This window comes from Trachypithecus francoisi, unplaced genomic scaffold, assembly GCF_009764315.1.
Source record: "Trachypithecus francoisi isolate TF-2019V2 unplaced genomic scaffold, Tfra_2.0 Lachesis_group2, whole genome shotgun sequence".
NCBI classification, from domain to species: Eukaryota; Metazoa; Chordata; class Mammalia; order Primates; family Cercopithecidae; genus Trachypithecus; species Trachypithecus francoisi.
The window spans coordinates 41,598,128-41,624,759 of NW_022681465.1; the positions used below are offsets into that span (position 1 = coordinate 41,598,128).

The window sequence follows — 26,632 nt, forward strand, 5'->3', positions numbered from 1 at the left end:
CCTGCTGCTTTGAATGAAAACAATTACTTGAAAAAAAAAACACGAAAGAATTCTTAATAAGCATTCAGTATAATGCACACCATGCATTATATATAAAAATGCACACATTTTTATCCTTCGTGCTTGGCAAGTTTCTTAATTCTAACTGACAAAGCATCATACGTCACTTCTGGATGATTTTTAGCTAAAATTAGATCAATTTTTCTTTTCAAAGAAACACAACTAGCGTTTGGAAAGAATAAGCAGACTGGGTGGTCTAGTATCTTTTCTTTTGCTCCTAGCACCCAGATGATCTTGAGCAGAACATTTAGTCTTCTTAGACATGAATTTTCTCATCTTCAAAATAATGATATAGGGCTACATTAATTTTCTCTTTGTTTTCTTTCAGGATTAGATGCTTCAGATTTCAGTATATTATAATGTTATGTAGGGTTGTGAGAATTAAATGACAGTGAAAATAAAATACCTAAGGGAATGTCTAGTACATCATAAATGATCAATAAATGTGAGTTGTTAAAATAGTAATTATAATTATGGAATATGTTGTTTTTAGTCTTAACAGAAATCCCTTTGAAAGAAGCCATGCCATGTGTACCGAATAATATTAACATTAAAGGTAAAATTCAAAGGCATAATGGTTGAGGTGGCTTCTCTGTTATCATATCTATATTTATAAAAATTTTCATTTTCCTCAGAATGAAATATACAAAGTTCTCCTTTACATGATGCCATATGCCATTCTAAGGAGTGTAAATATATATATTTGCTGCATCTGCAAAAAAAAAAGTGAAGGAAGCAAGTGATTAACAATTAGTCTGAAAAATTTAATACCCAAAACCGATCTCTTGGTAAAATTATTTTCACTCAACATATTTACTCTTGTATTCCTTTACTTACTTTGCCCATGTAAATAATGTCAGAAAAGTTATAGGGTTGGAAATTTTGTTTTACATTAAGCATAGTTTACCGGCCTTCTTTGTTTCGGGTGAAATTTAGGTAACACTGTTATATTGTAAAATAAATAACAGGCCGGGTGCGGTGGCTCAAGCCTGTAATCCCAGCACTTTGGGAGGCCGAGACGGGCGGATCACGAGCTCAGGAGATCGAGACCATCCTGGCTAACATGGTGAAACCCCGTCTCTACTAAAAAATACAAAAAACTAGCCGGGCGAGGTGGCAGGCGCCTGTAGTCCCAGCTACTCGGGAGGCTGAGGCAGGAGAATGGCGTAAACCCAGGAGGCGGAGCTTGCAGTGAGCTGAGATCCGGCCACTGCACTCCAGCCCGGGCAACAGAGCGAGACTCCGTCTAAATAAATAAATAAATAAATAAATAACAGATTAGTTTTTCAAAGTTGGAGATAATTTGAAGAAAAAATAAAGATGGACTATAGATTTCTGAAGCCAACCCCCCCCCCGCAAAAAAAAAAAAAACAAGGGGAAAATAATAAAAATACAAGTCAGAAAATATGAGCATTAATTAAAATAGAGAATAAAAAAGTAGATTTCATTAGGAGAGAATGTGACCCTTAAAACATCTTTTAGATAGAGTTTGACTGTGAGGTCAAACAGAGATCTGAATAGAGAAATATGATATCCTCATTATTGATTAACATATTGGTTCCTGGAACAGTTGACATTGGAGTTGGTACTCATCCACTATGCCTGGCTAAGATTTATCATCCGTCATCTATATCTCTAACAGATCTTTCCTGAGGTATGGATCAAGAAACAGAATGAACTTCAAAACATCTAGGCTTCTACCCATTTTGAATCATCTCGTATTAGTCCTAGATTAGACCCTTGGGAATTAAGTCAGTTTTGTGAACTTTATTCTTCTTAAAGTCAGCATAAATTCAAAATTAGAATTGTGTTAGGAGGTATTATAAAGATATAACACTGAAATGGCCAAGAATTGAAGCACAGATTTAGCATGCTGATTTTAGAGAAAAGAAGAACAATTTTGAAAACGGTGATTCAACTCCATTAGATTAATACCAGGCAATGTGGAGACTTGCAAATGCTGGATGTTTGAGAGCAATGGTTACCATTCTTGAATAAAGTCAACAGAGCAAATATGTAATTTGTCACAATATACTGTTGTAAATATGTCATCTTATAAGCAGTAAGGCAGATAAAAGCAACTTCAATATCGTGTTAATAATAGTGGACTATGTGAACACATTTGTGGATTATCAAACACAGGATGTAGAAGGAATTTCAAGGGGCAAGTATAAGAAGTGTCTAAGTACTAGAGCGTCTCTTTGTGATATATGTAGTCTTCTTTGTTGAAATTCATATTTTTTTGGTCGCAAAGCCAAGATTGATTTAATCTGACACAGCTTTATGTGAATGGATTCCTGAGAAGAATGATCTTGAGGGAAATTGTCAAGAAAAATCTTAAATGTTTTATTCAGTGTATCCAAGTTAATCAATTCTTATCAAAAGCATTGGTTTCTTAAATCAGGAAGGAAAAGACTCCTTGAAATGGATGATTAAGGAAGCCAACTATATCTTAACTATTGGGTATTTCCCAATAGTTTTGCTTAGAAATCTTGTGAGGAAGAGAATAGAGGGGAAAAAAGAGCGGAAGTCATTTGGTTTCCTGTGTGTTTATTTTGATTGGAACGTCTTTTGCTAATAAAGATCTTGGAAAGAGTTGCCTATGATGTCTATGTAACCCAAACATATGAACGGATGAAAAGTGAGTTTTTTTTTTCATTGTGCAGACTTAAAAAAAATGTCCAGACACTTAACATCACATAGAGAAAATATAAAAATGATTAACCAAATATTTTACTTTTTACTTTGATGTTTACTATTATATTGTAGACTTAGCCAAATTGGCTGTTCTCTCAGTAATTTGATTGTAGAAAAGAGATTTTGTAGAGATACAATAAATATTTTCTGAGAAAGAAAAGATATTTTGTCATTATTTGCTTTTGTTTGGTCATGATTTGATGGTTTTCTATTTTTGTCACTTCAAAAACTGATAGGACATTATTTGACTGCTGTAGTGCCTTACTGTATTAGGTGATGATATCTTATGGAGTGCCCGTGGATTTGATTTATGGCGCATTTCTAATGCTTCTGTGGAATAAAGTTGTTCTTTGGGCAATTCCTCAATTTTTCCAAAGGTGGCATCTGAGATTTATCTAAACCAGGAGGTTTCTTGGCCCTCATTTTTCTTTAGCCCCAGCAATGACAAAGAGCAATGGCTGCTTCAATTGGATGTAAGAAGAACACTTAGGGTTTGTCTCAGAAGAATCAAAGATTTCAGATCTTCTGAAAGATTGTTTGTACTCTTAGGGGGTCTTAAGAGGGGTCAAATGGCTTCTAAGAGTTCCTTAGCTAGATGGTTAAGGGATTGTATTAGGGAGGCGTATGTAGTTAAGGTAAAGAGGCTCCTAGGGTTTGTAAAGCTCATTACACTAGGACTTTAGCTGTTTCTTGGGCAGAGAGGTCGAAGGCTTCCACATTGGAAATTTGCAAGGTGGCCACCTGGGTTTCTCTTCATACTTTTTCATGGTATTATCTCTTGGATGTAGTCTCTTCTACAGATTCAGCTTTTGGTGGGAGGTTGCTTGTGAGCCAGAAAAAGAACAGTGAAGAAAAGAAAGACTTGTAGTTCCCACTTAGAGCTGCCAACAAGGCAAGTTGCTTTGTAGTGCACACAATGGGAACCTATGAAGACCAATTTGGGTGTGAAAGTGGATGTCACAGGGAAGTACTGCCAACCTCTACTCTCTGTGAAAGAAAGCGGCAGTGTAGAAACTAACCAGAAGTATAAAATGAACCACAGAGAACTCTGTAGGGGAAGCTGTTGAGCAGCTGGCATTCTTGTGACCCTCTGCACTCTTCTGAGGTTCTTAATCTAGGCATGCTTTTAAAGAAACCAGTATTGACTGCATGCAAATAACTATATTTTACAGTGATGAGCCGAAAGTGGGCTACCTTCTCTAGACAATGATAATGTGTATAGATTTTAAATACATTTTTAAAATATATTAAACAATTCATCAAATGTTTAGAGTTCATAGAGTTTTACATTGCCAAATTTCAGAATTGACCATTTTGAATTCCAAACAAATGCAAGAATGCCACAATTTGTTAAATCCAGAAGATGTCATATTAGTGTAGATCCCATGTTAGTAATCCTACCTAAAGATGATAACTTTTGCTTCCCTGTACAGAATTAAGTTTTTTTTAAACCATTTTAATTTGGGGCAGGGGGATTATATTTTAAAGGCTATCATAATTGCTTGATAATTCATTTTCTATATCTTACTATAGAATTGCTCACCAGCAAGAGAAGTCTGGAAAGTTTCTTTTTTTCCTTAGTCATCTTGAATATAGGCAGATGGTTTGTATAAACATCTGAGCACATTACTTTGAGTGAATAAACATAATGTATTTGGAAGTGAAATGATAAAAACAAGATAATTAACTTTTTCTGTAAGTCTTAAACTCTAGCTACACAATAGCAGACAGTTACTTCCAGAAACAGATCTGCAAAGCTTATATTTCAGTCTAGTATTATTTTTCCAGAGTAGATACCTTTTAAATGAGCTATCTATAGAAAAGTAAAGTGACATTAAGAATCCAACTGTTGTCCCTTCTTGTCATTAACAACTTGATCTTTATTATTTTTTCTTTTTTAAAAAACTGAGAACTTTTGAATGGGATGAAAGAGTAACTACTTCATATATATCTCCATGTTAAAAATAACTCAAAATCTTATCATACTATGTAAATGTACTCTTTTATAACAATTTAGAAAATGTAGAAACACCTCGTTAGTTCTACTAGAGGAATAGTTTTCCATTGGTGCATAATTTAACCAGTTATTCATTGATGGACAGTTAGGATTTTTTTCTCTCTTCATTTGCTACCACAAAACATGATATGGCAAATTTCCTTAACTATTTCTTATATGTACACAACTATATCTGGATGGTAAATTTCAAAAGTAGAATTGCTAAATAAATAGGCATGATCATAAAGAGGATGAAAAGATAAGCCATGAACTAAGAAAAAACTATTTGCAAAACACATATATGATAAAGAACTTGTATCCAAAGTATACAAAGAACTCTTAAAATTCAACAAGAAAACAAACAACCCAATTTAATAATTCATAAAAGATCTGAACAGACACCTCAACAAAGAGGATATATGGATGGCAAATAAGCATATGAAAAGATGCTCAACATCATGTCATTAGGAAAATGCAAATTAAAACAAGACGACACTACACACCTATTAGAATGGCTAAAATCCAAAACACATACAACAACAAATTCTGGCAAGGATGCAGAACAACTCTCATTCATTGCTGTTGGGAATGCAAAATGGTACAGGCTCTTTGGAAGACAATTTGGCGGTATCTTACAAAGCTAAACATAGTTTTACCGTACAATCCAGCAATTGCACTCGTAGGGATTTATCCAAATGAGTTGAAAACTTACGTCCGTATAAAAACCTGCACAGGAATGTTTATAGCAGCTTTATTCCTAACTGCCAAAACTTGGAAGCAGCTAAAATGTTCTTCACTAGGTGAATGTATAAACAAACTGTGGTACATCAATACAATGAAATACTATTCATCGATAAAAAGAAATGAGATGTTAAGCCATGAAAAGACATGGAGGAACCTTAAAAGCATATCACTAAGCAAAAGAAGCCAATGTGAAAAGGCTACATACTGTATGATTCCAACTATATCACATTATGAAAAAGGCAAAACTATAAAGACAGTAAGCAGATTAGTAGGTACCAGGGTGAGGGTATGGGGAGGAGGGATGGATAAATGGTGCAAAAGGGGATTTTTAAAGCATGGAAACTATTCTGTGTGACAGAGTAATGGGGGATACATGACATTATACATTTGGCAAAACCCATAGAATTGCACAACACAAAGAGTGAACTGTAATGTAAACTGTAGACTTAGTTAATAATATTTTTACATTTGTTCATCAGCTATCACAAATATACCATATACTGCAAGATGTTAACAGTAGAGGAAACTGAGGGCAGGGAGGAAGTATATGAGAACTTTCTGTACTTTCTGCTCAATTTTTTTGTGAACTGAAAACTTCGCTAAAAAATAAACTTAATTTTCAGAAAGTGGACATTTTGAGAAAGATTGGCAAATCAGCTTGTCATATCTACTTTGACAGTTGATGGTATTTTTGTTGTGCAGACTTACTTTATGGCTTCTGCATTTTGTGTCCTGAAAGGTCTTCTCTATGTGGATCTTTTAAAAAAAAATCCATATTTTCTTTTAATGGGCTTATAGTTGCATTTTTCTTTATTTAAAATTTTTTGACTAATCGGATTTTATTTCAATTAGAAGTGATCCTTATTTGTAACACCGTCTTTTTGAAAATACATCATAAAATGCAAGCCATAAAAAAGCATTTTAAGTTAAATGGTATAACACTGTTTGAGTCTAAAACCTTCTCTATGTTGTGATGTGTCTTGAGAAATGGAACAGGATTCTTAAACAGCAGTCCATGGGCCCATTGGATTAATTAATGAGATTTACAAGAGGGCCTGGGAATCCCCAGTAGTGTGTGTGTGTGTGTGTGTGTGTGTGTGTGTGTGTGATGCACATGTGCCTGCCATACAGTCATATTATGCATTTTTGTATGCAGTGTTCTGTCACTTTAATCATGTTCTAAGAGTGTTCATGAATCCAAAGATGATTAAGAAATACCAGAGTTGATGAAAACTTTTCCTCAGAATATATAAACTCTGATAAAATTTCCCAAAATAATGATGTTATTGCCAACCAAATGGAATTTTTACCTTTAATATACTTTATGCACAAGATGGTTGAAATTAACATCAGAACAAAATGCTTTTATTTCATCAATTGTGCTCCTTAGAAATCAATGACAATTAAGTTCATAGAACCACATTTAGGAAAAGAAAACATGCATCTACTAGATGACTCTATTGGTCAAAGTCCCTACTGATAAAGTCAGTTAGATTTTGAAATTTGCTTTGCCCAGGCATAAAGAAATTGATTCTTGGTAAATCGTGGGGAAAAAAAGAAAAGTTAGATCATAACACAGAATTCATCATCATATACCATGTCTAAGCCAAAAAAAAGGGTAAACATTAAATTATTCATATTGAATCAAATTATCATTAATCTAATCTTAATGCAAAAGTAGAAAGATTTATTTTTGGAGTAGTTATTTATTACATTTTTATAGATCAAGGATTTTCCCCATGGAAAAGAGTTTCTTAATTGTAAAAAAAAGAGTTTCTTAATTGTAAAAAACAAAAGTTGTGGAAATATTTCCGTTTTTGGAGCTAGGGATTTTTTTTTTTTTTTTTGAGATGGAGTCTCGCTCTGTCGCCCAGGCTGGGGTGCAGTGGCCGGATCTCAGCTCACTGCAAGCTCTGCCTCGCTAGGGATTATTTTATGCCTGTCTCAGAGTTTGTGTTTTTTAAATGAATCATTGATATGCTTAAGGGTATAATTTTTCTTGTTATGCTGATGTTTATCTATGTATTTTTCTTCTTTCTTTGACGTTAACATGCTAGGAAATACCAACAGTTTTAAAATGTAGTATTTTAGAATTAACTTTTTAAATGAACAAGGAAAAATATTTATTTTGTCCTCTTACATTATCAACATGAAAATAAATTAATGACAAAAATCTTTATTTTGAAGATTGTATGTCTATGCACATCAAACATGAATGTAATTGGGATGTAGATTTCATCAAGTTGTATATGGAAAAGGACTCTATCTATCTTGATTATATCATTATTGTAATGGTGACATCAGCCTGCATCTTTTTGACTGTATTCTCTATATATTGTTATTTGTGGATGTGTGTATGTATGTATGTACTGTGGATAGAGCTTTTCTACATAGTTAATATTTACCTGAATTTATAAATCACATCTAATATGCCTTTTAAACAATATATATTAGTGTGTTTGTTTTCTTTTCTATTGCTTAGGAATGTTGGAGAAATCCAATAGAGAACTTGTAATAGAAAAACCTAGAGCAAACGAAACCAATATTCCTTCAGAGCAATTGCTACCAGGAAAAGAGGTAAGTGAAGGAAAAAAAAGTGTTTTATAATTCACATATAAGATCATCATCAGATGCCTGTGAATCCATTATGAAGCAAAATGTCTTGAGTTTTACCCTTTGCTACAAAAAAATAATTTTTCAATTTTGGATTGAAAATTGGCTTGTAAGTTTTTGATGAAAATTCAATTTAGTGGGGATACTGTCTTCTTATAAAATCTATTCCATGGGAGGAATAGAGAGATGGAAGTCAAGAGATCTTTTGTTCTTATCCTGACTCAGGGTCTGCACTTAGGGGATGTGGGCTATAGATAATTGTTGAAACGTGAGCAAGTGGAGATTAAAAAGGAAAAGGAAACAATCATCTGAACTGGCCTCATATTTATGATCCCCATCCTGTGATTGTTTGTTCCCAAAACCTGTTTTCTTTGCTCTGCTCTAGATTGCAGAGAATTACACATTCCAGGCCCCTTTGCTTTCAGATTCTGGGATGGGTTAGTCAATTAAAGGCATTGATAGAAGACCTCATGGAAGGCGTTGATGGAGGGTAGGAGTTGCAGAGAAACCAGAGCGTTTCTTCTCCTCTCTCTGTCTTAAGGAGCATCTCTAATAATGGCTGTGACACCTTTATATCCACCGTGAGCCCTGCTCCTACCATGCAGCCTGCCCTGCATGACTTCAGTTCCACCTGGCAGGTCTGCTTGGGCTTTAGCTTCGACTGGTAGCCAGGAGCTACTCTCCCATAACTTAGTCCCTTGTCTTCATTCCTCCAGCCCTGGGGTGGTTGTGGCCTCCTGCTCTATTAATGTCTGGCCTGCTTCACAGTCTATGTTTGACTTCTCAAATCTTCCATCATGTAGGTAACCAAAACCCTACATTAAAATTCTTCCTTTTGAAAAATCTTGAGTGGTTTCTGTTTTTCAAATTGACCCTGACTGATACACTAGGTAAATATTTAAAGAGATAAAACAACATATAGTTTTAACAGTTTTGGCCTTAAAGCAAGAGAAATAATTGGAAAAATCCTAAGTTATATATTATACTTTAACCAAAAATCAAAATCAGTACTAAAAAATGAGCAGTAAATAATAGAAATAGAGATTCAACAGATTATCTACTTTTTGCATAGAAGAGAAAACCATGTGATTCTCTTTTTTCTTGGAACAACTAGTAAGTGTTCTCTAGTCTAAGTGGAATATGTATGATACCAAATATTAGATGAGAACAGTAGAAGTAAGCAAACTATATTTCATAAGAACAAATAAACTACTGGAGGTTTGCATAAGGAAAGGTTTTCAGTTTTCTTTTTGTTTTTTTTTCTTTTTGAGACATAGTATCATTCTGTCACCCATGCTGGAGTGAAGTGGCGCAATCTTGGCTCACTGCAATCTCTGCCTCCCGAGTTCAAGCGATTCTCTTGTCTCACCCTCCCAAGTAGCTGGGATTACAGGCGCCCACAACAATGCCCAGCTAATTTTTTATATTTTCAGTAGAGATAAGGTTTCATCATGTTGGCCAGGTTGGTCTCGAACTCCTGACCTCAGGTGATGTGCCTGCCTCGGCCTCTCAAAGTGCTGGGATTATAGTCATGAGCCATCATGCCTGGCCTTCAGTTTTCTTTTTAAGAGCAGCTGTTAATGTACTTGTTTTTCTATATTTTGAAAAGAGAATTCAGATAGGCCAACATATTGTAATTACATATACATTATCATAGGCAAAGGTAACTTTTACTGCACAAAAACTTTTTAAAAATTCAGTGCAGCCATAGCAATTAATGACATTTCCACCAGGACATATTTGCTTGAATGAATAAATGAATGACTTTAGTAAATAGACATGCCCTAATGGGGAAAACAAAAATCAGAAATTTTTTGTTTGAATTTTCATGGAGGTAGTTTTATTTTTACATTTTTTTCATAAATGTGTCCCAAGGAATTACTGTTATAGCACAGGGCTATACCTATGCCACTTCCAAGTTCTCTTATAAGAAAGAAGATTATATCAGTTGAGTAGATTCAATTTTTGATGAAATTTTTTTTTTTTTTTTTTTTTTGAGATGGAGTCTCACTGTGTCGCCCAGGCTGGAGTGCAGTGGCATGATCTTGGCTCACTTTAACCTCCGCCTCCCAGGTTCCAGCGCTTCTCCTATCTCAGCCTCCCAAGTAGCTGGGACTACAGGCACCCACCACCACGCCTGGCTAATTTTTGTATTTTTAGTAGAGACGGGGTTTCACCGTGTTAGCTAGGATGGTCTCCATCTCCTGACCTCAAGTGATCTGCTTGCCTCAGCCTCCCAAAGTGCTGGGGTTACTGGCATAAGCCACCATATCCGGCCCATTTTTTGATGAATTTTATGCAAATATAAGATAAGAGAGATGTGTTTTAGGCCCTCTGATGCTTGAGATCCAAATAATCTTCAGAAAGTTCCGTTACAATTCAGTTATGAGTGTAATGAGAACAAGAGCCATGTTTCTGATTAGAGTCATGGAATCATATAGTTTTAGCTCTAAAAAAGGAATCACCTTTGTTACTTTGTACAGTATGTGTAAGAAAAAATTATTGCTGAATGGTTTGTACATATAAGAAAATTAGGCTTATGATCATAATTTCGGTAATTTTAAAATAAAAGGGACCATAGAAATCATACAATTTGACTCTCTTGTTTTTCTACCAAAAAAACCCCTGAGATCAAGAAAAATAAGTGATTCAGTCAGGGACATGGAGCTCAGGGTTTTCTGAAGTTGGAGTAGGTGGCACGTTACTATAAACAAAGTTACATTAAAATAGGGAAAGTTTAATTTTAAGCATAGGTTCAGCCTACTACCCATAATGCTTTTGAACTTTAGAGAATGTTAGGAGATCTGGAGGAAATATACATTCATAAATATATTGCCTTATGAGTCATAAACCAAAGCAAAAAAGGAAACATCAACCCCTCAACTGTACCTCAACCGCTTCTACTCCCTTCCAAGTACCCCCCACCAGCACAACAGAACAGTGCAGATTCTTTTAATTCTTCATTCTTGGAACAAAAGTAGTGCTGCTTATGACTTTGCAGCTGGAGAGACTAAAATTCTAAGCAAGTAAAAATCTAGAAAGTGCAGTGCTGTGTTTTCTCTGAAAACTTTATTTCTTATTGCTATTTTTTGGCTTGTCTGGAGTTCTATGAGTGAAAAAGAAATAAAAGGCTGAATATTAAATGCTGTCTTATGTTGCAATACTGGTTAACAATAAACTATAAAAAAGACTATAAAAATCTAATTTAGACTTTATTAAATATATTGAATTTAAAGGTTGTTTTATGTGATAAATAGTAACTGTATCTTTCTGTTCTTGTAAAGATGGCTTTATTGAACTATATTTAAGAGATTAAATTTTTTAAAAAGTTTTTTATTAAATCTACTGATGAATTAAAATGAAATGTCAGTATATTACTGTGTGTAAAGAATGCACATGTTTTTGTATATTGCTTTATTCACTAGGTAATATTTTTTATGTTGTAAGAATGGCTTTTACAGTATATCAAAGAATACATTCAACATGTTGAATGAAAGTAATAATTTTATATCTATAACAATAGAAACATTTGTTGCTGAGTTACGATTAACGTGACTTCATATACATTTATATTTCAGGCTACCTTACTAGATTTTGGCTGGAGAAGTGCATTTAAAGAAGTGTCTCTTCCCATGGCGCACTGCATAGTAACTGAAATTGAAGGTTTTTCCACAAAAATTCTCCAACAGGAACAGAATGAAAGGTCTTCAGCTGTGAGCTATGCTATGAACCTTGTAAATGTCCAGCAAGTTTGGCAAGACAGCCATATGTTTCCTGAGGGTGAACAACCAAAGAAAATTGGAAAAGCAAGTATATGAAATCCTTTCAAACTGATGACTGACATGATGGGATTTATTTTAGTATAAAGCATTGCAAAAAGAACATGTAGATCAAATGGTGGAGTCCCTTGGCAAATACTTGGTACTTGACCCAGTACCAGTTTTCTTCAGTGGTATCCATGGGCCACTGCTGCCTAAAAGGACTTATACCTGATGCTAACTTGTTGCTCCATGAATCTAAGGCAACCAAAAAGGGGCCTCTGTGACTTCATGGGGAGCTGGGAAACCCTGGGAAAACCACCTGTCTTGATTATACATTTGAATGACTCCAGGAAAATTTAGGAGGTTGAAGGAAGTGCTGTCTTTTCTAGCTTTGGGCACTTAAAAAAATCTTCGTTAACACCTTAATGAGCTTTTCATCTCATCAGTATCAATCTTACATCTCCATATGTGCTTTGAAAGTCACAGAACATACTGAGAAAATAGGAGGTAAATACAGTCACTTGGCCTTAAGTCCAGAATGAGTTCAGCAACCTATGATTGGGATATTCCTTTTTTTTTTTTTTTGAGACAGAGTCTCGCTCTGCCGCCCAGGCTGGAGTGCAGTGGTGCAATCCAGGCTCACTGCAAGCTCTGCCTCCCGGGTTCACACCATTCTCCTGCCTCAGCCTCCCGAGTAGCTGGGGCTACAGGTGCCCGCCACCACGCCCAGCTAATTTTTTTTGTATTTTTAGTAGAGACGGGGTTTCACCATGTTAGCCAGGATGGTCTCTATCTCCTGACCTTGTGATCGGCCTGCCTGGGCCTCCCAAGGTGCTGGGATTACAGGCGTGAGCCGCCATGCACAGCAGATTGTAATATTCTTAAAAGAATTTTTGAAGATGACCTCCTTATTCTGCCACTTCACCCTAAGACTCCAAAACAAGGAATTCCCTAGAGTCCCTAGGGAACTCTGTTGACTGATCCCATGTGGAGACAGGCTTTACTTTTCCATTCATCACACCTCCCTTCTGCCATTAAGAAAGAGAAGATACATAATAAATAGTGAAAGGCTAGACTCATCACTTCTAAAAGTTGCTGACACCCTACCAATATGAAGATGCTACATGAGACTGTTTCTGATTATTCTAGAGTATTTAAATTACACTGACATTTATATGTGGCATTTAATTTAAAAAAAAAAAACCCTTTATGGCAATTTAGCAAAAGAAAATTAGAATAAGTTTAAAAAATAATACAAACGTTAATATCAAGGATACATATTTTCTGAGTACTACTAACTAGATAAAAGTATTGTCATGTATAGCTGGTTCATGAGTTTTTCATAATGTCTGTCTGGTAAGCATAAGGTCTGAAGGTTATATAGAGAGAAGCATTGTTTTGGTATTTCCTTATTTGACATAAAACATTTAACTTTCTACAACTGAGAAATTGATTGTTACAAAGCTGCATCATTATATTTATGTTTGATGCCAAATTCATTATTTAGGAATTTGGCTCCACTGTCCATAAATTACTTGGTGCTGTCAGAATACAAATAACTCAGTGCCACATTTATTTCTCCCTAGTTTTGTTCTGACATCATGGAAAAACTTGACACCATGCTTCCACTGGCTCTGGCATGCAGAGATGATTCTTTTCCGGAAATTAGGGCAAACTTGGTGGAGGCCTGTTGTAAAGTGGCAACAGCTGTCCTGCAGAGACTGCAAGAGAGAGCCAAGGAGGTTCCTTCCAAAGCACCCCTGAAAAACCTGCACACATACCTCTCCACGGCAGTGTATGTCTTCCAGCATTTCAAGCGATATGATAATTTGATGAAGGAAATTACTAAAAAGTAAGTGTTGTTTAAATTAAGTTGATGGCCATGCTTGAAGAAACGTGTAATCTTTGGATATCACAGGAATGAAATTTTGGTAATGAGATTTGAGAAAGAGAAAGTAATAATTAACATGGTGAATTATTTTCATTTGTCTTAACTAGGAAGTATCAAAAAGGTGGAGCATGGGAGATATTAAACTAGATACATAGATAGTAAGAAAGGTACTCTCTCTAAAGGCACACTCAAAAGACCCATGCATTTTCTGCACCCTAACCCAGCGCAACTATTTTCTGCATGTTGTTATTACATGAATGAACACACCCTTTCGTTTTGTAAGGTGCATTATACTGACCACACTGAAAAGGAAAAATAAACTTGTTGTCTCATGGAGTGGACTTACAAAATAAATTCATTGTAATCTATTCTAATGATCAATGTAAACATATTTCAGGACAGCCATTGAGTAATAAAGTACAATATTTGAAGAGGAAGCATCTGGCAGTCTAATTTTCATGTATTTGTACTCTAAAACTACAGTATGTTTTCTGTATAGAGATAAAAATGACCACAGGCATTAATTATCACATGGCCGCTCTTGTTGCCCTTACACTGTCTAGATATAACATGGCTTCTTGCAAAAGAAATATGTAGACGTAGCAGTCCTGTGTGACCCCAAGAATCTATTCTATATTCTTTATCCAGCCTTTGCAATCCATTAGTTATGAAAGAAAGCAGTGTAATATTCATAGCTAAAGATAAAAGTAGAATAAATTTGGCTTGATGTAGGGTATAACTGTGATATTTCTTTAATTCTCATAAGTAGTCAGATGTTGTGATTCAGGCTTGAATTTATAAACAAAATGTGCCAGAAATCATTTTATTTAATGTTTCTGTAGAATTTTAAAAAACAGTTTATGAGATAATTGATATCTACAAAATTACAATTTTTAAAAATAAAGACTGTGTTTGTGGTACATTTGATGCTTTATAAAAGTTGGTTCTGACAAGTGCATGTTGTTCTCTAGTAATAACAATAACCTAATGCCGAAATAACGCACTGATCTCCAGTAATAGGCTTACAAAGAATACTTTCATTTTTGAATGATGTATTGGCAATACAGTTTGTCTCAAGTTGAAGTGCATATTTGTAGAACAGCAGATGTACGTTTTCAAAGGGCTTGCGAAACAAAGACCAGCTTTTTTTTTTTTTTTTTTTTTCTTTTTGGAAAGTGAATGTGGACGCAGACTTCAGCATTAAGAGGAAATGAATGATTGATATCTAATAATCAAAACCATTTGTAGTACTGGAGATTGTTATCTCCTACTGCACAGGCCTTAAATCTCTGTCTCTTTGATCATTCTCTCTGAACAGACCCATATTCCTGGTGCCTGTCCAACGATATCAGGAATTCATCAACACTCTACAGTTTCAAGTTACGAACTACTGCGTCAGAGTTTGTGCTACAAGCATTTTACAGGATGCTGAGAGCCACCACTGGGATGACTACAAAGCTTTTTATGAGGTGTGAAGTTAAGTTTACTATCCCTCCTTTTTACACAAATATGTTTTACTGCCTACCTGCTTTCTGGCTAATTAGAAACATGAGCTTGGCATTACTAATACATGAAGACTGTTAGGATAATATTTTTAAAATATTGAATTCATACTTAGGAAAAACACTGTTTTTAAAAACCTGAAATAAATTAGACATCAGAACTCTCCTTCTGCTTAAAAGTAAAAATAACTTAATCTGAGCTGCAATGTTGTGCCGTATAGTCGGAATATAATGGGATACAATGAAAACTCAAAGAGATAACAATGCCAAAATGCTACAACCTTGTATTTTTTCCAAAGGGACCAGTTAGTTATGGATATCCTTGCATTTTTTTCTTGTTATACATTTCCATATGTGTTTGATAAATACCTTTTATTAAGCAGCTTTATTCTTTGTACTTATTTTTTTCCTTCTCATTGTATGTTCTTATGAGTATGCTTAAAGACCCATCTGAGGCCGGGTGCAGTGCTCACGCCTGTAATCCCAGCACTTTGGGAGGGTGAGGCGGGCGGATCACTTGAGGTCAGGGGTTTGAGACCAGCCTGGCCAACATGGTGAAACCCCATCTCTAGTAAAAACACAAAATATTAGCTGGGTGTGGTGATACATGCCTGTCTGTAATTACAGCTACTCAGGAGGCTATGGCAGGAGAATGACTTGAACCTGGGAGGCGGAGGTTGCAATGAGCTGAGATCCAGCCACTGCACTGCAGCCTGGGTGACAGAGCTAGACTCTATCTCAAAATAAAAATAAAAAAAAAAAAAAGGACCCATCTGATCAGTTATAGCTTACCTATTTTCATTTAGCCCATGTTTTGAAATCCCAAATTGAAGCCTAATGATTCCCAGTGCAACCAAACCCAGGATCAATTAAAATTATTCATCATCAAGCTTCATTAGTTTCCCTTCACCTAAATCTCATTGATTATGCACAGACCACAATATTTGAAATTCCTCGAAGTTCATTCCAGGTCAGGGTGAAACATTTATAATATCTTAATAAAAGGTAATCAGGGTTTAAAAAAAATTCAACAGCCATGCCCAGTTTCATTAACTTTTCCATTTTACCCTTTCCTCTAGATTGAAGTTTGTGACTTTCATTTTCTTGATTGTCCTAATCACTATAGAGTATTGAGAAAAACTGAGTGGAGTTTTATTCAACAGAATCGCTCCTGTCACCTCGCAGGCACTGAAGGTTCCTGTGGTTTGATTTATGCCTGAGTTATTATCATAATAAATGTTACTACAACAGAGAGGAGCGGCTAATAAGAAGCTCTCTTAAAGGACTTTCCACTTTTTCTAAGGCCATTTCATCTCTCATTCAGAGGCCCTTCCCAGAGAGTTTTTCTCTTTGCAAGAGCATCCATATAGAGTTTTCCAAACCTGACATACTTCAAACAGTCATGGAAGCAGCAAGCAGAATGAGAAAGAGAAAGTGGTATGGTGCAGCTGGTAGCCTGAGATAAGAATGAAAGTATTGGTCTTCTCCTCTCCTGGCAGCATCATATTTTCCTTATTTGCCTTGAAGTAAACCGAGTGGTTGAAAATGAATCCTACTCATATTTCAAACTATTTCAATATGTCAGTATACTACTAATGAGCAATTTTATATGATGTTTTACATGAAGGACAGGTATCATCTCACTATATGTTCAACATAGGGGTATTATGTTTCCTCTTATGCAAATTGGGAGCTAGAAGAGTCGTACAGTGTAAATAAGTGGATGCATTGAGAACTTGTTATTGCAGTTACCAAGTATTTTAAAAACCAACAAATTACCATGTAACATGCAGCTCTTAGATCTTATGACAAGGCTTTAGCTTCAAAGACAGAAATAACGAGATAGTTACCCTGTGATTACATGGTACTGTAGCTTCCATATATTTACATGGTCAGTAGTTACAATTTAATTGCAGACTTAGTGGTTGTTATTTATTTTCAGAAAAATAAAGTGATACTTTTTTATGTATCAAAAATAAGAACCTTCTAAAAATAGCACTGATTTTAAACTGTTTTGACAACTGGCATACCTGACATGGTTTTATCTTGCTTACTGCACCCCTTTCTTCTGCTCTCCCCATTATTCCAACTGATTTGTGAAACAGAATTGGTATGTTTTTGGCAGGCCTGCTTTGAGAGGGAAAAAGATGATATCTGCCTGACTGGGGGTGAAGGGTAGGATAGAGATCTCAAGGGAACCTATCGCCATGTGCAGAGCATAGTAAAGAAATAGTAAAATAATTTACAAGATATGCAGCAATATTTGCTCATGTTTTGTGATAGCAAGTGAGATCTAGATACATTATTTCCATTTTCCAAACTGTCAGCTTAAGAGAGTCAGAGTTCTGTATCTCTCTGATGAGGTGCTGGTCACGATGGCACAGTGGGTGTTCAGATTACATATTTAAAATTAAGCTTTTAGGATAGTTGACATCTGTTCAGTTTTAGGAACTTGTGTTTTCCAATAGTCAAAGAATAAAGAATTGTCTGTTCAAAGATAATATTGAGTGGCTTCTATAATAAAGCCCAGATGCTTGTTTCCTGATATATAATCTAAATAAAAGCTCACATGTGTTTACATTACAGTGGGTCTCCAAAAATAACAGATGTTTACTCGCAGAATACTTTTGAAATGACAACAAATAAGGAAACAGGTCAGAAAAATAAATGAATCACATTTAGTTTAATGAAAACCCTTGCGTACATTGAAGTTGTATGAATTTAAAAAGAATTGTTAGAACAAAGACCTATTTGAAATATTTTAAAGTAAACATGAAGTTTGTAGTTTAAAAAGTCTTAAAATGAGTATTTTTTTACTTTTAAGAGAAGAAATCTGTGTGCCTAAAGTTATTTTTATTTTCTAATTTATCACTAAAGGGTAGCTATTGAAGAAATTGGGTTTTCATATTTTGAAGAATATGAGAAATCATTTTGGTCATGTTGTAGTAAGAACTCACTCATTTCCGTAGGCAAAGTTAGTGTAAATCATTCATGCTAGTCACTATCAACTGGAGTCAGTTTTGCTTAAATTTACATGCAACACAAAAGGTATAAGAGAATCAGGCATTAAAACTCCTGTCTTAGTTTAAAAAGTATTCATCGAAACACACAACAAAGAAAGCATAATAAACTATAATTTTGCTGCTTCATCATTAATTTTGTAATTTCTTTTTTCATAAAAAGTTTAGATGCACACCTTATTAGGAAATCAGAAGCCAGTGGCCAAAGTCCCCTCCAGTTTGAACTTGACTCTGACATTTTGATGCCCAAGTTTCTTACCCGAAGAATACAATTTATAAATGAGTAGAAATTCATTTATAAATGCCATTTGAAAGTCAGTAGATAATAACTAAAATTATTATTGTTTCGATGGCTGCAGAAGATATTAGTAATTGAAGAAACTACCAGAAGAGTAATACATAAAGAAAATACTAATGGGAGTGTCTGCATAAGAAATGATCACTTTTGGTATAAGAGAACAGCAGATTTTTTTTTTTTTTTTTTTACATGACATTTGCCTGACAAATACAGATAGTGGGCAAAGCAGAAATTTTAAGTAAAAGTTAATCACTTGGAATATAATAGGAAATTTGTTACCTGATTAATGCTTGTAAATCACTTGAGGCCACCCTCTTCTTTCTGCCTGTTCCCCTTGACCTTGGCCATTGTTAGTTCTTCCTCTGCAGTCAGAAAATTTGGCACACAGAAGAGATCTGTACAGGGGTGGAAAGGAATGAAAATATGACTCTTTAAAAGTACAAGGTGCCATAAAAATGCTAAGAAATGATGATAATATGTGCCTAGGCTTTAAAAAATCTTGTAAACTCAGACTATTGTGATATCTGTTTCTAGTATTGTTATTTAAATGCCATAGGCAAAATAGCCTAACGTAATAATCTTCGATAGCTACCCATCCCCCTTGGTTTCAAGAATGTTCCTAAGAATGCAGTATGCAAGTTTATTTTTACTCCTGTCACTTCATTATAATGTGAAATCTGAAACATTTATAAAATTACCTCAATGATGCTAATAGGCTCAGAAAAATATACCTACTGAAATGATTCAAATAGATTTTAATTTTAGAAGAATCAGTCCACTATCTCAAACAAGCTACCATGGTTTTTTCAGCAACTACAAAGCTAGTTGTTTAAAAATAAATTTTAAACCATAGGCTAGGTATAGGTAAATTAAGGCTATGCTAGGCTAAATGTTTGTGGTCTGGATTTGCACTAGAATATCTAGTCTCATAATTGAAATAAAACATCTGTTCCTTTGTCAATAAGGATGTTTTACATCTTGTCAAAAATCTTTGTTGGTCTTCTAGTGTGTCAAACTCTTTAGCTATTTCCTTTCAGCCTGAACTAATTAGGTTCATAGGAAGCAAACTGACATTTTAGAAGATGTAATTCTATGGTTTAACATGTGGTGGCTTTGCCAGGGGGAAAGATGTTCCTTCTCGATCCAGATGTGGCATTATTTCTGCTGGGCTCTTCGTTACGATCTCTGGACCATTCTGCCTCCTAAGTTAGCCCAGGAGATTCTAGCAGAAGTGCTGGAGAAATCTTTGGGTCTGCTGACCTCCAGATACACTCGGGCCCACCCCAGCCGCAAAAGAACTCCACAGTTAAGGTAATTGAAGTTCTGAAAAACACTGCTTTTCAAGAAAACTTTTCATTAGTTGGGTATAAAGCAGAATTCTGAATCTCATGACATACTCCTTATATATTTAACATGTTTCTAACATCTGAAATCATATTCTATTCTCCTGAGTTATTTAAGTGGAAATATGAAACCTGAATCAAAATAAATTTGTTCTTTTTATTCCTTAAAATTGTCTATAGAACCCACTTGTTTCTAAAAAGTGATTCAAGGTGTTTTATATTCGAGGATATAGACACACAAATGTTAATAAGATAAAAATAGAAAATTAAGGCCCTGAAATTGATACCAAAGCATCCATGCCATGATGGAGCAGTCAATTTGACACATTTGATTTTGAACTTCTAGGCAACCAGGGGATTTTAGTTGTTTTTTGTTAAGCCTTTAAATATAGAAGCTTATCTTCATTAAGAAAACCTACTTATTTTCTTCCTAATATATTCTAATTATTTTTTCCTTTAATTTTCACTATTTGTTACTAACAGCCAGTTCAACAAAATGTGAAATCATAGAAAATGAGGAGCAACAGTCACTGAGTATTAAATAAGACTGAATTATAGTATAATTCTATGAGTTATCTAGGCAATGAATATATGAATTGTGCTTACATCACTACAATGGTCTTGTATGTATATGAAGAAAAGGCTTTTGTTTTGTAAATATTCTGTATAATGTGATTCAGACCTTTTAGGCAGAATAATCTTTTTTCAGATATATTTTAGGAGGAACCTATGGACATGGGAGTCTTTTTTTTTTTGGCAGGAGGAATCATTTCCCGATCATGTTCTTATAAAGCATGCTGCAATTTGAAGGGCATTTAGGTCCTGCTGCAGTGTTTCATAAATATGGTATTTTGCACAGGCTGTTTTGAATTACTGACTAGACTTTTTTAAAAAATTGAACTAAGAATAGATGGAAAATTCCTTTTGAAAGCAAAGAATAACTTCGTTCTTTTCCTTATGTAGCATAAATCACTTTTGATTATGAAATGGCAAATCATTATGTGAAATCAGCTTTACTGTTAGCTCATGAAATAAGTAGAAATGGGTAGTATATTTAATTAATTAACTGTAGAATAGAGACTTTTGGTTTTTATTTTCTGGGTGGTTGCATAAAAATGCCATGCAATGCTAGAATTATTGCTTCTAGTTTTTGTAAGTAAAATATATAAATATTTTTATTTGACTGGTTACTCCTAAACCACCATTATTATGGAAATCAGATTGTGTATGTGTGTTTCTACTTATATATTGGATTAGAAATTGTTTATCTAGCAATTAGAAAAAGCATATACAAACTAAAATTAAACCTTTATAAAGGCTATTATTGATTCTTTTAGTATTCCAGTAGCCTTCAAATGTCACATAACTAAGCCATATATATGATTTACATATGTATCATATATTATTAATATGTAATATTTATTATATAATAAATTTGAATCCAAAATGTCATTTTAAAAGATCCTCAAACTTGTATTTTTCTTATCACTTCAAAATTTTCATCTTCTGTTTCTTCAACCCTGAATTTAAAACAAAAAAAAAAAAAAAAAAGAAGAAGAAACTAACTTAGGTCTGTTCAATTTAGTTATATGCCAAAATAATAATTAAAGAGATCTTTGGGTTCCCTATTAAAACTCAAGAAAAAGGCCGGGCGCGGTGGCTCAAACCTGTAATCCCAGCACTTTGGGAGGCCAAGACGGGTGGATCACGAAGTCAGGAGATCAAGACCATCCTGGCTAACACGGTGAAACCCCGTCTCTACTAAAAAATACAAAAAAAAAATAGCTGGGCGAGGTGGCGGGCACCTGTAGATCCAGCTACTCGGGAGGCTGAAGCAGGAGAATGGCGTAAACCCGGGAGGCGGAGCTTACAGTGAGCTGAGATCCGGCCACTGCACTCCAGCCTGGGCGACAGAGCAAAACTCCGTCTCAAAAAATAAAATAAAATAAAATAAAATAAAAAAAACTCAAGAAAGATGGAAACAAAGAAATAAGTCTATGAATAAGATAAATAATACAGTATATTTTCCACAAATTTATTTAATATTAAACATTTCCGAAACTATAGGCTTCTCGATTTGAGCTTCGTTTGTCATTTCTTCTTATCTCCCACTTGCTGGGAGAACGTGCTACCAATCTTGTAATTTTTTTTTGACAGCTTGCTCATGAGTGAGGAGAATTGTTCTGCCATGAAATTTTAACCTATCATACATACATATGGAAAATAGCAAATTTTTCTTTTCATCTTGCTTTTCTTTGGCTCAGTGTAATTTCCGGGATGATCTCTTGAGTTTCTTGAACAGAATCCTAATAATGTAAAATAAACATTTTTTAAAAGCACTCCTAAAACGCTATTACAGAGCTCACCATCCCTAAAGATAATGGTATTGTGGGCCATCTAAACACCTAGAAACTCAAAGAGTATCTATCTTTGATACTTTCTATTTGGTTTAGATCTCTGAAGCTCTGGTATCTAACTGAATTCTTCTATTCTTACATATGCTTAGTACAAGAGATATGAATTAAAGTGCCTACCAAGCAGAAACATTATTTTGTTTAACATGATTTTCTCTTCTTTCTTTCCAACAGACTTGATGTCACAACAATTTTGATATGCACTGAGAACATGTTATGGTCAGTTTGTACATCTGTACAGAAACTTTTGAATCCTCATCAGCATACAGATGATAAAATTTTTAAAATTCATACCCATTGTAATAATCTGTTTACAACATTAGTCATTTTGACTTCACCATTAACAGAATTGTATAAGTAAGTATCAAATGTATTTTCCTTTTAGCTATTATGATATATAATAATATGATTAGCAAGTTATTTCCATAACACTTACTGAATTATGTGAAGTTACAAGTAGAAATCTTTTGAAGTGCATTTTTGATACTGTGAACTGGGCCATTTTATAAAACTAACACCAACCAACAGAGTTTCGTAATTCTCAATGCAATTCAGTGCCCGAAAATGTGTTATGTCTCTATTGGTCAACCCCATTCAGCTGATAAAGCTCTAATATAATCAGGAACATTTTTAGCTTCACTATTTGGGTTGTTTAAATGATCAAATTATATTGATGGCCTGGTTATCACAGTGATTTTTTGATACTTTATGAAAAAGAAAACTATATTTGAGATATACCTCAGCTAGCAATGGCAAATGGAAATAGAAATAATAATTACATTTTTAAAATGTGGAAATATTTTACTTAGCTCAATAAATAAGATTTAGAAAAATCTAGAAATGTGGAATTACTTTTGATTTCTGGTTAATGCAGTTCAAATCTGTAATGTTATAGAGGAGGTTAGAATATGTCTTATCATAAAACATTAATACCATTTTGTTTATATCCTCCTCCAAAATTGTCACTTTTATTTTTTAACTAAATAATTATATCTTCATGGGTAGTAAAAATTTCACATATCTATTTCTAAGGCTAAATCAGGTCAAGTGTTTCTTTGCATAACATTCTGGTAAAAGCGATATACAAATCTTAATTTTTAATAAATTTTGACACATTCGTATTAGATATTCTAAAAGAATTAACAGCTTTTATTTCGGCTTCACCTACTCTGACTTTCAATAAACCCATTGTTTACAGAGTGTTCCTTCTAGCAACACAAGTTGAGAGCTACTTTTAGAAATGGAGAATTCTTTCAGAAAGGGGAAGAAACAGTGAGATAAATCACCATACGGTTGATATTATGTACAGAATGGTTCATAATCATAAAAAGCTCAAGTCTGAAGCCCATAATAAATCCTAGGAAACTAAACTGATTTACCATAGATGAAAAAATTGCTATGCTCTCAGTTCAATGGGTCATTTCATCTAAGAGGAAGGCCCTATGAAAATCGGGAACAAAGTTGACAAATTTCATGGATTGGTCATGGTGAGCAATATTGAATTTCATGCTTTGTCACAGATGAATTGATAAATTTTAGCCCCCCAGTGCATTTGTAAAACAAATAAATTATTACCAAAGATTGCATATTTTAATAATAATGTAACATACATTCATTATTGTTAACCTATGGCTTTTTGATACATTTTTAACAACTATGCAAGTACTCAAATCTCTATGATTTGTGCATTAGATATTGCACTGTAACCTCATTCAGCAAATTTAAATTGCTAATTTCAACCAGGATTACAGAACATTTTACGCTAAGCACTGCCTCTGGTTTTTCTTCATATAAAACATAGATAGCTATATTACTTTGAAGCATGAACAAAAATCTAGATATACTTTAATTCTTTTAAAATCTTTCTCAGTTCAAAAAATTTCAAAAGTTTTATCCATTTATGTTTACTTAAATGTCATGATTGTTTTCCTAGACTATACATTAATCTTTGAAATATACTTTGTTTTGTATTGACAAATGAAATCTACAGGGCGGCATGTTCTTTGCCAATTAGGGAAAAATATATTTGTGTGTTGCAAGAACTCTATTGACTTATTGGGCTTTTTTACACATCCAAGATATGAATCCATCATACTATTAGCATATTAGAAAAAAATTGTGAATCTCACATTAAAAAATTAAACCACATTCTTTGAGGAATTGGTAAAAAGTAGCAATCAGATGTTAATAGTGTTGAATTTTTATGAACGGTACCTGACATTTGTCACTCTACGTGCTATGCCCTTTTAGAAGGTGACTGCCTTTATTTCAAGTAGTTCTGACAGATGAACTGAATGTGTTTTCCTTTCTGAACTTAGCGTAGGACCACGAAATCCCTGGACAGGAATACATGATTTTAAAGTCTTTTCAGGAAGAAGGAAACCTGTTTGCAAAAATATGTGTTCTTTTTTAACTCGCCTTTATAGATTTCTGTTAGAATGTTGTAAAAGGAGTACTTCAGCTTTGTTCTCCAGGGAAAGGAACATGCTGAAACAGAAAATATTCACCGTGTATTTTCCAAAGTGCTTATCACTTATATTTCTTTCGTAAAGGCAGTTAAATTGCAGGTTCCGAAGCATATTCACATACATGTTCATACACATCCCCACCTGGTGATTTCATATGTTGCATTTTGGATGTGTAGACTTTAGTTTTAGTTCATGTGTAGCAGGTTAAAAATTAATTACTAGAATTTTTGGGTAAATGCAATTCAGTTTCAATTCAACAAATGTTGTTGCCTCTCTAGCCCCTATGATTAAAGATAAAGGATACAACAATGAGCCAGATGTAATATCTGCCACAAGTCCTTTAAGAAAAGCTGATGATGTTTTTTATTTTAAATTAAAATAATATTGTCCTCCCTAAATCTATAATAAAAGGTAGAATTAGATAATGAATTTCATATGTATATCTCATGTCTATATCTATATTTATCCAAATGTTTTGATGTGTTATATCAAAACTCCTAATAGTAGAAACTTTTTGAAAGCTGGCTATTTCAACATTCAATCAGATGGAAGTGTGGGATTTCAATACAACTGCCAAGAAGCCATGCAAAAGGTAGGGCCATCAGAAATATACCCAAAGGTAGATCACTAAGCCAAGGAATAGCAGCCTCATCTTGGGATCCATTTGTTGTCACTCATAAGGCTTTTTTAGTCACCAAATTCCAATGCTCTGTCTATAGTTCTGTTTCAAACTAATGTTAGGGCTTTCAAGGTTATGGCCTTATCCTTTGTTTAAAAAGAAACTATTTCACTGTCTCTCAGAAAATAAAATAGGCCTTTGCTTTTCCTACCTCAGGAATGACTGGCACACCTTGGAAAATAGGCAGGTCCTCAAGTTAAGCATAGAATATGCTTATGTGAAATGTTGAGCATATGGTCATATGGCCCAACAATGAAAGTATTATGTCCACACAAAAATTTGTGTAGGAGTGTTCAAAATGTTATGTCCGTACAAAAATTTATGTAGCAGAATTTTTCAAAATAACACAATGAGAAAGCAGCCAAATGTCCATCAACTAGTGAATGGATACATAAAATGTGGCATATCCATACAGTGGGATATTATTCCGCAATAAAGAGGAATAAAGTGCTGATATGTGCTGCCACAGGGATGAACCTCAAAAACATGCTAAGTGAAAAAAGCCAGACACAAGAGCCCACATATTGTTTGAATCTGTTTATTAGAAATGTCCAGAATAGGCATATCCGTAGAGACAGAGAGTAGATCAGTGGTTACCAGAAGGTGAGGGGAGGAGGGAATGGGGAGTAACTGCTAATGGATACAGAGTTTCGTTTGGGAATAAAATATTCTAAAATTAGATACTGATGAAGGTTATGCAGCTGCATAGTATAACCATCTATATAGTATATATATAGTATAAACCATCTAATTGTATACTTTAAATGGGTAAATCTTGTGGTACATGAATTATACATCTCAATAAAGTTGTGAAAATGAATATAGACTGAATGGAAATTTAAACATACTTAAAATGATTTTTTTTTTAAAGGTATCTGGCAGAATGCAAAATTTTCCAGAAAGTGAAGTTTCTTGTCTTAGTCATTTTGTTTAGGTTCAATGACTCCCTTTATCCACCTTCCTGTAAACATTATTTTAAAAGGGAAATCTCATTTTTAAAAAAACACAAAATTAAACAGCTTTATGTGTCATGCTAATAAGGTTAAAATACTCCAAAAGAGCCGGTCATTAAATTTAGAGAGGGCTGCTCCCAGAATATTCGACTGGCTGACTCCTGGTGTACCCCGAGGTCCAGTCTTTCTCTCT

At 34.3% G+C, this 26,632-nt stretch overlaps 1 protein-coding gene across 1 annotated transcript in view; it reads left to right on the forward strand.

The window, feature by feature from the left end:
* The window catches only part of KIAA0825 (KIAA0825 ortholog), a 438,259-nt gene that overhangs the window by 49,399 nt on the left and 362,228 nt on the right, over window positions 1-26,632 (forward strand). The window contains exons 6-11 of the mRNA XM_033179103.1: window positions 7,980-8,074; window positions 11,689-11,916; window positions 13,458-13,723; window positions 15,081-15,231; window positions 19,703-19,893; window positions 22,514-22,696. Coding sequence (XP_033034994.1) covers window positions 7,980-8,074; window positions 11,689-11,916; window positions 13,458-13,723; window positions 15,081-15,231; window positions 19,703-19,893; window positions 22,514-22,696 — 1,114 coding nt within the window. The remainder of the gene's footprint in view (window positions 1-7,979; window positions 8,075-11,688; window positions 11,917-13,457; window positions 13,724-15,080; window positions 15,232-19,702; window positions 19,894-22,513; window positions 22,697-26,632) is intronic.